Source organism: Myotis davidii, unplaced genomic scaffold, assembly GCF_000327345.1.
Source record: "Myotis davidii unplaced genomic scaffold, ASM32734v1 scaffold223, whole genome shotgun sequence".
Lineage (NCBI taxonomy): Eukaryota > Metazoa > Chordata > Mammalia > Chiroptera > Vespertilionidae > Myotis > Myotis davidii.
Window position 1 is genome coordinate 489931 of NW_006294609.1, and position 10382 is coordinate 500312.

At 55.4% G+C, this 10382-nt stretch overlaps 1 protein-coding gene across 1 annotated transcript in view; it reads right to left on the bottom strand.

Annotated features, from left to right (window-relative positions):
- Window positions 1–8682: 8682 nt before the first annotated feature.
- TBX1 (T-box 1) overlaps window positions 8683–10382 on the bottom strand; it is a 5593-nt gene continuing 3893 nt past the window's right edge. The window contains exons 3-5 of the mRNA XM_015567296.1: window positions 10048–10219; window positions 9402–9557; window positions 8683–8761 (exon numbers count right to left, since the gene is read on the bottom strand). Of these exons, the coding sequence (XP_015422782.1) occupies window positions 8690–8761; window positions 9402–9557; window positions 10048–10219 (400 nt within the window). The 3' untranslated portion in view covers window positions 8683–8689. The remainder of the gene's footprint in view (window positions 8762–9401; window positions 9558–10047; window positions 10220–10382) is intronic.

Here is a 10382-nt window from a genome sequence, read left to right on the forward strand (position 1 = left end):
AGGAAGTTCCAAAACCTGCTTGGGGATCCTCGCGGAAAAGCATCGGAGTGGGAGATACCACCACATGCCACAGGCGGCGGGCATGCCCACACGGTGTGCTCAACTGAAAAAAATGGAGTAAGCGGTCACGGCTTGCTCCCAGCTGGGCTCTGAGACCCTCAGGGCAGGTCAGGGAAGTACACGCTGCATGTCGTCAGCCGTCATACTTGCTCCATGGCGTGTGGGACCTCAGACCCGCAGAGCCAGAAGTATTCACTGGCTGGCCCTTCACAGGAAAGCGTGTTGGCCCCTGCCTTAAAGGGCAGCTGCTTCCGGGGCACGGGCAGAGGTGGGGAATCGCTGCTGCCACAAAGCCAGGATGTGTTCAGAGGTGCCAGAAGCAGCACTGAGGGTCAAGGGGCCTCCCACACAGGCCTGGGACACATGAGGCATCAAGATGACAGTCACCGTCATCAGTTCCAACAGGCGAGACTCTCATAATCCAAGAATTCTCATTGACGCTCCAATAAGAAGTTACCAAAAAGCATACCAGGAAGGAAGGTATTATGATAAGGCCCAATGTGCCTGGAGGCTGCTATGGTCTGAATGTTTGTGTTCCCCCAAATCCATAGGAAACCTGACACCCCCCCATCCCCCCAGGTCATGGTATTAAGAGGTGGGGCCATTGGGAGAAGCTTGGGTCATGAGGGTGGAGCCCTCATGAATGGATTAGTGCCCCTATAACAGGGATTCCAGAGAGATTCCTTACTCCTTCCACCATCTGAGGACACGGAGAGAAGACAGCCATCTATGAGCCAGGAAGCAGGCCCTCACCCAACACTGAATCAGCCTTGAACCAGGACCCCCAGCCTCCAGAACCGTGAGAAGTGAATTTCTGTTGTTCATAAGCCACCAGCCTGGTATTTTGTTAGAGCAGCCTGAGCAGACTGAGACAAGATGCTTACATTTTTATTGTTTAATTTATTTTTTAAATTTATTTTTTTATTGAGGTAACATTGATTTATAGGATTATATAAGTTTCAGGTGTGCGCCATTATGATCGACATCTGAATGTACCCCATCATGCCCACCACCAAAGTCTAGTTTCCATCTGCCGCCTTACAATTGAGCCCCTGTACCCATCTCACCCGCCTTGCTTTTTAAAGATGTGGAATGGTGAGTAATCTAGTCATTTGCTCTCATCCTGTTGTAGCTTATCCATTGCTGCGTCGGTAACCAGCCCAAATTTAGCCTCTGTGCACGTAGAGCCCCTGGGTCAGCAATCTGGAGGGGCTCGCTGGACTGTGGGCCCCCGAGAGGGCGAGGCACAGGGAGGACGTCAATGGGAGCCCCTCAATCAAGAATGAGCGAGCACAGACATCTGAGACTCCAGAGCTGTGGGAAAGGGGCTGGGGCAGCGAACGTGTACCCGGTCCTCCTGCCATTAGCAGGTGGGAGTCTCCAGCCACCCCTTCCCTCCGGCCACACACACGCAGGCCCCACTCAGCCCTGCTGGCTGTGATAAAATGCTCACTGTGAAGGTTGCTCATCTAACACACCGGGGTCTTATCTCCAAATAACAGGACATTGGGTCAGGACTTCGCACCTACAGGAAACTTAGCGAATCCCTCATCTCAGGGAGAGAAGCCAAGGGTCAGGAACTGAAAATAAATATGGAAGACGGGGTTCTAGTGAAGAGTTCCTCAATCTGCAGGGAAGTTTTGTTATAAAGAGAGACTTGACCTGAAGCCGGACGGGCCAGCCTCACTCCCGGGCAGCACCAGGCCCTCCTGAGGCGCCTGGCCCAGGGCTGAGTTTCCCGCGACCTGGTTGGCAGGTCGAGCCCTGTGGGTGCTGAGAACACACCTAAGAAAGAATGGGTGTCCGTGTTCCCCTTTTAGACCTGCTTCTCAGACTGTGTGTGTGTGTATGTGTGTCTTTCCTAAGATGTTAAGACATTTTTAGAAGTGATATGTTAGGCTTGTCGTTTTTGTTAAATATTTAGAAGTGTTTTTTGATAAATCTGCAACCAATGTTTAAACGTTGGGGTAATTTTACTTGGTTATAGCCATAAATTTTGATTTATCAACTGAGTTGGAGTGGGACTATACAGAGAATTATTTATTACACAACATACAATTTCTTAATCTTGAGAATTCATTGAATACTTGGCTTTTTTCTTTCTTTCATTTTTTTTTTTTGAAGCTTTAACCACAGACCAAAGTGAAGGGGGAAACAACTAAACCATGTAGCCAGCACCCAGCTTCAGCATTAAACAGCCGGGGCCCAAAGTGTTAAACCGTCGGGCCTGGCGCCCTGGCCGGTGTGGCTCAGTTGGCCGAGTGTCATCTGTGCACCGAAAGGCTGCTGGTTCGCTTCCTGTCAGACACATGGCCAGGTTGCGGGTTTATTTTCCAGGTTCCACGTCTGTGCCCGAGCCTGCCCCTGACCTCGAAGGAGGGGAGGGGAGGGGAGCCCCGCAATGAAGAGCCTGCCATGCCCTCAGGAGATGTACTACCTGATGGGGAGGGTCCAAGCTGTGGTCATGTGCAGCCGGGCAGCCTCCCTGTCCCTGGTGCCATCCCCACCTTCACGGTGATGCGGTCGTCCTGGGGAAGAATCTAGAAAACACCTTCTGAGATAAAGATGTGTGTGGAGGTGGGCAACTAATCAAGATAGGACTTGAGGCTAAGGGGACACGGGGGAGCGGCGAGGAGGAGACAGGGAGGACGGCGTGTGTGAATCCAGCCTGGAGGCAGGGCCACGGTGGGGTGACGTTCGGAGACTGGGCCTGAGGACCTGAGAACTGATTTGCAAGGTCTCCCAGGGTGAGATGCCAGCACCCACGTCGCCTGGGCTCCGGGGCTCAGTAGGCGCTCCGAAATGCGTGACTGAGGGGACGACCACATCTGGCCCCCTCCACTATAAGGGACACCGCACACCCCTGCTCGGGCCCCAAGGAAAAGGCCTCCGGTTACACTGTGAGCCCCTCCGATAGAGACGTGTCCCCACTTCAGAGATGCTGGGAGGAAGGGTGGGGGTCGGGGGGAGCGGGTGGCAGCCGCTGGAAGGAGGGAATTAAGTGCTTACTTGGTGCAATTGAACACTGATAGATAAAGGACGTTGCAATGCCAGCCCTCTTTATAATTTCGAAGATAATTTAATTACTGCGATTAAAACCTAAGCCTCTCCCCCACGTGCGCTGCTTTTAACAAAATACCCCAGGTCCTGCCGTCTCCCACACGCAGACCTGGCGGCAGTTAAACAGACGCCGCGGCTCCGGAGCCCCAGCTCGCGAGCCATCTGGTTTGAAGCAGTGCGACAAGCAGGAAAGGGAACCGAATCAAAGGCACGGCTGGGCATTTTTTTAAATACAGAAAACGTGTGAGGTAGACCAGGAGACAGCCCCTCCTCCCCTGTCAGGGCTGGGTGCCACCCTCGGGCCGCAGGGCCGTGTCCCCTTCCTGCTCCCTGGCTGGACACAGAGGTGGCTTCGAGGGGTGAGGGCGGCCAGGAGGAGGTACGTGGGGTCAGGATGGGCAGACGCATCAGATGCCCGCTCCCCTGCACAGGGTGGGTCAGCACCACCGTATTAAGGGAGAAGCCGAGGCCCTGAGCCACAGAACCGGCGTGCGTGCTCTCCCTCACACCCAGGTCCTGGTTGAGCCGCACTCCTGCCACCCCTGGAATCATCCCTTTGGTCCTAGAAGAAGCCCCTCGCCCCCACCTCCCCTCCGTCTGCCTGCACACGGCCCTGCTGGCTCTGCCCTCAACAGCTGTGGCCCCGGAATTCTCCGGTGCGCGGGCGCTTTGATCTGCAGCACACCTGGCGATCAGGGCCTCACGTTCATCCAGCCACAGTCATATGGGTCCCACACACTCTGTGGGCTTCCCCAGCCAGAGGGAAGGGGGGCTGGAGCTCCCCGGGTGGAGACTGGAGCCCGACAACCACTAGCCCCCACCCCCCACCCCTCTGCAACTCCAGGCTTCCGGCTCCCCTCATTCCGTGGCCAAATGTCAGTTCATGGCCTCTGCACCCCAAATGCTTCCCAGCCCCTCCAAGAGACCTGTGCCCATGTCTGCAGTGCCATACGGTGCCCGGCACGCTGCCTTCTCTTTGTTCCTACAAAGGTGTGGGCGTCACCAGCTTTACTTAATGTCAGTACAAGGGAGGGTGCTGGCCCAGAGCCTCTCCAAACCACCCAGGAGAGTGTGGGCAAGGCCCCGCGTCCCGTAGGACCATAGAACGCCCACATCTTGGCTTTTGTGAGACTCAGGTGCGAGGAGGCAGCGGCTGTGAGCCCCAGGGCACCTGGAACTTGGTGAGTCCCCCAGAAACTCCAGGCGTTTGTGTCGGGATGTCCTCGCCAGCAGTCGGAGTTTCCCAAGCCCTACTGGAGCGGGAGTGGTTAAGTCACAGACAGAGGCTCCACAGCTGAAGGGGAGCAGTGGCTCCCGGCTCATCTTCCTCCTCCAAGAACAGGAGCTGGGGGGCCATCCCTCCACACCCCAGGGTCTTGGGTTCCCTAGTCCCTCATGTGGGACCCACAAGAGTGAAGGGGAATGGACAGGCCTACTTCTCCCCCACTTATTTCACACATGGGGTGTCTAGTTTTCTTGAAGGGCTTCAAGTGGCCAGGAGCCTGGGGTCCCTGGGCCCGAAGATCTCAGAGGTCCTTTCTAGTCCAAACTCCTGTCCTACCAAGTCCTGGCAGCTGGACACATGAAGACAGGCCAGGGGCCTCTGGGCTGAGTGGGGGACCCAGAGGAAGGTGCTGTGGAGGCATCCAACAGCTTCGGGGTGAGCCCCTGAGGGGCAGGTGGGACAGGACCCCAAGCCCTGCACAGCACAGTGGGTCACAGGAAGGGCAGGCCCGGTGTGTTTGCAGAGGAATCCAAAGTGAGGGGAATGGAAGTGAGGAGACGATGGTCACAGAGAGGAAGCTGCTGTGACACACGCTTCACAGGAAGCCAAGGACTGTCCAGGGGCTGAGGCCCAGTTAGGTCCGCCCCACCGCAGCAGCCAGACCGAACCTGCAGCTGGGGGCGGTCACCAAGCACTCCTCTCAGGAATGAATGACCGAGAGATGCCCTGGTGCCTTTGGAAAATTGGGAGAAGCTGGGTAACCCGAATTAGCCCTTTATTCACCGCCCCCATCCCAGGATGCAAGGCGGGGCGACAGCGCAGTAACCTGGCCAGGTGATGCATGGCCTGCACACAGGCTGCCCGGAGGAGCCAGCCCCGCCCTCAGCGCCGAACATGGACGCATCCTCCTCAAACAACCAGGTGCCCTTCACAGGAGACGGGACGCTGGTCAGCACTGAGAACTGCCAAGTGAGCAGCAGCAGGGGACAGCCTGGCGACACACCGTGAAGCAGGAGCAGCCAGCCCAGGCACCCCATTCATGAAAGGTTCTTTGTGGAGAGCGGCTACAGCGTTCGGACAGGTTCAAGCCTGGGACTAATGAGAGCGTATGATCCTCTCGTGGCAAAGCCACGTGCAAGTCCCAGCACAATTAGAGCCAAAGGCTGTGGTCGTAAGCGTCACCTTATGGTCCGAACCTGTGGTCCCACGTGGCTGAGTGACGTGGGCGGCGGGAGGTGCAGCAAGTAAACAAAGCTTGATCAGGTGCGTGTAATTGAGTAGGTTCCAAACCCAAGAGAACGTTATGACCATCTTAATCACGCCCTCACTTTGCTAAAGACTCGGCTTGCAGGCGCAGGCCGTGGCACTGTCTCTCTCCATCAGAGAGGGCAGCGTCCCACCCAGACCCAGCTTTCTTCTCTTGTCTGTCTTTTCTTAATCCCTCACCCCCCGCTCTCAGGCTCCCCGGACCTGGCTGTGCTGGCGGGGCACACTCAGCAGCAAGAACCAAGAGGATCTCAATTACACGGCGACAAGGAGATGAAAGTGGGTAAAGGCAAGCTGCACGTCGAAGATGCGTGCTGCTGCGTCCTCCCATCTGCAAACACCAGGCACCATCATTCGTTCTAAGGGGCACTTGAGCTTTGACAAAAAGCAAAATGGAGATCTCTCCAGCTGAGGTTCTCCCCTCACCCCATGGCCTATGTGCAGAGAGGGAGGCCTGGGAATCACAGTGGGCCCTGGAGGGGTGCCCGGCACCTGCAGGGGACACTGGGTCTGCAGGGCCAACCACAGCCCATCACCCCTGCAGGCCTCCCAGGACAAGGAAGGGTGTGGGTGCATTTATGGTGCAAATTCCAAACAGGCTGCCCTCAGAGGGACCTCTGCACAGGGGAGCGGGGTTGGACAGGTGTCCATAGGATGGTGTCCCGGGCTTTCCTTAGGAGTGCATCCCTGAAGCGGTGTCCACCGAACCTGCTGGACACTTGAGCAGAGGCTGCAAGAGTCTTCACACCCTTGGAGGCTTTGGGGGGCTCTGGCTCCAGAGCTCACCCCTCAGCAGCCTTGGTCACTTCCTAGACCACTTCATGGCACCAGTTTCTGCAATCCAATTTCTAAACCCTTGGTCACTTCACCCTTCCCACCCCCACCCCCAGGGCAAACACATCTGGGCAGAAAGCATCCAGTTCAGGGCAGACCTGAGGAAATGCCTGGCCGTGCCCTCAGAGAGATGGGATCAGGCTGCCATTGCCCGTGGCAGCGATGTTCACAAACACCAGGACAAAACCCCAACCACTTGCATTTCCCGTTCACTGTGTGTCCAAGCGAGCAGCCTTGACATTGACTGGCTGTCAGCTTTTCCTGCCTGGACGCAGGAAGGGAGGGATCAAAGGGTTCCTCTGGCCCATCCCTGGTGTTGAGTTAACGGGGAGAGGTCCCTCACCACCTGGCCTGGGAAAAATGCTTCACAGACAGGTTTCAAGATGACTCATGACCACTGTCATTGTGCCCCCTGTCCAGGTCACTCCGTGGGGACACTCGCTGTGAATAGAGTCAATAAACAGGGGAAGCGCAGGCCGGGCCGGGCCAGCCAGGGGAAATGCGAGGAGAGCAGATCTGCCTGTTTTTTCTTTCCTCCATCAGAGTCAGGCTTCTCCCTTGCCAATCCCCGGTGACAGTGCTCTGTCATGACCGTCATCCCCAGCTTCCCTGGAAAAGCACACAGAACCGGCACCGGTCCTGACAACAGGACCTGGGCGTGGATCCAAGTCCTAGAAGAGGGACAACTGCCCGGGCGAGGAGTTTAAGTAAAAAGGCCGGATGCACACCTGGGGCTGGGCGGAGCCCTGGTACCCACAGCCTGGGGGTGAAGCTGCCAGGTCCCAGCGGGAAAGGGGCGCGCGGCAGGGTCGGGGGAACGCCGGGAGGGGGCAGTAAGAGCCAACCCGACCCGGCCTGACGCCAAGGGGGCGGGGAGAGGACGGAGAGAGGCGGGGCCGGGAAGGGGCTCCACAAAGGGGCTCAAAGGGCACTGCAGGGACCCCCGGCTCCGCCCAAGGCCCGACCTGCGGCCGTCGGGAACTAGAGCTGGGCAGACCCTCAAGTCCCTGACTCCAACGGATTCGCTGTCCCCGAGATCCCCCGCGCGACCGAGCTGTTCTCAAATAAATGGACACGCAGGCAGCTTCCAAAAGAGGCGAAACCGTTTATCAAGTCGCTGAAGGCGCGGTATCTACAGTATCTACAAATATCTACACGTATCTACACCGCCTGCAGACAGGGCTCCCGGGTCGTCTACACGGCAGCTGCCGGCCGGGCAGGCGACGCGGTCTCGCGGAGAACAATAAATATCACTTCCTTCCGCGCTGATAGGATATGCATAATATTGCCCTTTTCACAAATATGTTTCAAACTTTAACTATGATGGCAATTCTGTAAACAATAAGGAGTATCAAAATAGATTCTCTACCATATGCCAATATATTCTACAATTACTGTCATGAAAATCTCTCCTGTTCCTATGTTATCACTGCACTGCATAAAATGCAATTGCCTTGTGAAAACTAGATTACTACAATTATTATGAAGACAACAAGGGAAATTAACTTCAAAAGAAACCATATAGACATTTCAGACTTCTTAAAATACATGTCTACAATAATGACTTATAGAACAAAAAATGTAAGCAATTCATCTTTGAAAAGGCTCTTCAGTAATTTGGTTTGACTATTAAAGAGACTCAAAATATTAGGGTCCTTTAATGTCCAAACATTGGTAGTGCTTATACATTTGCCATTTTTACTTTTCAGTACATGGTACCTTCAATTTTTACCTTGTCAAATCTATAATTTTTTTCTTTGATACTTTCATTCATTATTTTTAGTTAGGAATTCACCCAGAAATCATTTGTACACCCATATATGCTTCCTCTCATTTTATACTTTCATATAATATAGACATTTATAGAAGCTCTGGATTTTTTATATATGAACAAGGGAAGAATCTCATTTTATTTATTTCTCCAGTAAACCAAATGTCCCTACAATATTATTTAATGCATTAGTGTTTTTAGGTTAGTGAAGAAAAAATACAAGTTACAAATTAAAAGAGCTTAAAGAAGAGTTGAGAGAATCCCATTTTGGTTGTGGAGAGGTAGGAAAAGGAGAAGAGATGATGTAGAATCAACATACACTTGACTGAAGCAGAAAGAGGATAAAGAAAGAAGAGCAGCAACAGGCAGCTGGCAATGAACCATATTCAGGAATAGATACTTTTTCTCTTCTGAAATTTTACCTGGGCCAGCCTAAGGAGGAGGCTGGCAATTAGTCTTATTACTGGTCTGACTCACCAGTCTTCGGGGTCGCAGTCTCGGAAGCCTTTGGCGAAAGGGTTGCTGGCGATCTTGAGCTGCGTGATCTGCGGGGAAGAGGGCGCGCACTGAGCCAGCGCCGGAGCCCTGCGCAGGGGGCTGTTGCACCTCCGCGGAGAATTGGGGCGTGTTGGGGAGCATTGAGAGGGGCTGCTCTGGAACGGGCTCCCCTCCTCTCCGCGGACTGAACCGGCCCGCAGCCGCCCCTCCCCCACGGGGGCTGTGCCTCTCTCCTGCTGCGGGATGTCTGCGGAGCCTCCCTTCTTGGAAAGGAACCCCTTTGGGGACCCCAAGCGGTTGGGATGGAGACCCTACGCCCCTGGCTGAGATGGGAATGTGGTCACCTCCACCCCCACCGCGCAGTGGAGAAGAGCGAAGGGGCGCCCTAGGAATCTGGGTAAACCTCAGATCTGGCCCCTGATGGGGAGTTTCCGGAATGGTTTGGAAAACAAACTTTCAGGCCGCATTGACAGTTGCTGCTTGAAAGGTCAACCTGATAGGCGGCTGGGACGTCCTGCAGCCGAGGGGAGGGGGCGCTTGAGGCCCCTGGGGGTGGGGCTGCACGCTGGTTTTGTCCCACTGGGGGCCGTCATCTGCAGGTCCAAACCTTCAGTTCCCAGGCAGGGGCTGAAAATGTCACCCCACCCCAGAAGTGCCGAAGGTGGGGGGTCCGCAGGCCTCGCTCACCCTGTGGTTCTGGTAGGCAGTGACGGCCGTGAAGCGCGTCTCCTCGAACACAAAGGTTTTGAAGTTCTCCTCCGCGTATTTCTCACTATCTTTGCGCGGGTCCACGTAGACCACATGGAAGCGGGGCTGGTATCTGTGCATGGAGTTGAGAATAATCTGGAAGACAAGGTGGCGAGGCAGGAGCTAGGAAATCGGCCAAGATCTTAACAGGCAGCGAACATCCCAGGGAACTCGGGCAAAACCCTTATCTCCCCAAATGAGGCCTGGCCAGGGGGACCCAAGTGGACACTGTGCCCGACTAGGGGCCACCAGGAAAAACGCTCCTCCGAGTGGCAAAAGATGGAGGCTTGGATTCTCTTTCCTTATGTCCTCAAGAACTACTGCGACTCCCATCGCCAGCCGGGATTCCAAAAAGCTTCCTGCACCTACCCCCACACCCGGCACCATCCTTTCCAGTTAAAAATCTCCCACAAAAGATGAGGAACCCTCTCCCAGGCCTGTGAGCCCCTGACCAAAGGGCTGCTCTCTGCAGCCTGTCCCTCATCCACACCCCAAGCTGCCCAAGCTCTGCCTCTGGTGTGCAGGGACTGGGGAGGGCCTGCAGGGGTGGGGACCCCGTGGTAGCCTGGGGAGGGGGGTCGCTCACGTGGCCGTTGTCATCCAGCAGGTTGTTGGTCAGTTTGAGCTTGTCGAAGGACACAATTTGCTTCATCCACTGTGCGCCCTTGGCAGGCGAGTCAGGGTGGTAGTGCACTCGGCCTGGAGTGGCGGGGTCTGCCTTCCCGGCCACCAGCCAGGAGGAGCTGTGGAAGGCGTACCTGGGACGGCACCAGAGCACGGGTCACGTCATGTGGGGGCGAACTGAGAGGGCCTTGCTGACTGAACCCCGAAAGTGCCTCTGATGAGTCTCCCCATCGGTGAAGCTTTGGCTGCCACACGGGCTGGGAGCTTTTCCGAGGGGAATTGTAGAGAAAACAGAAA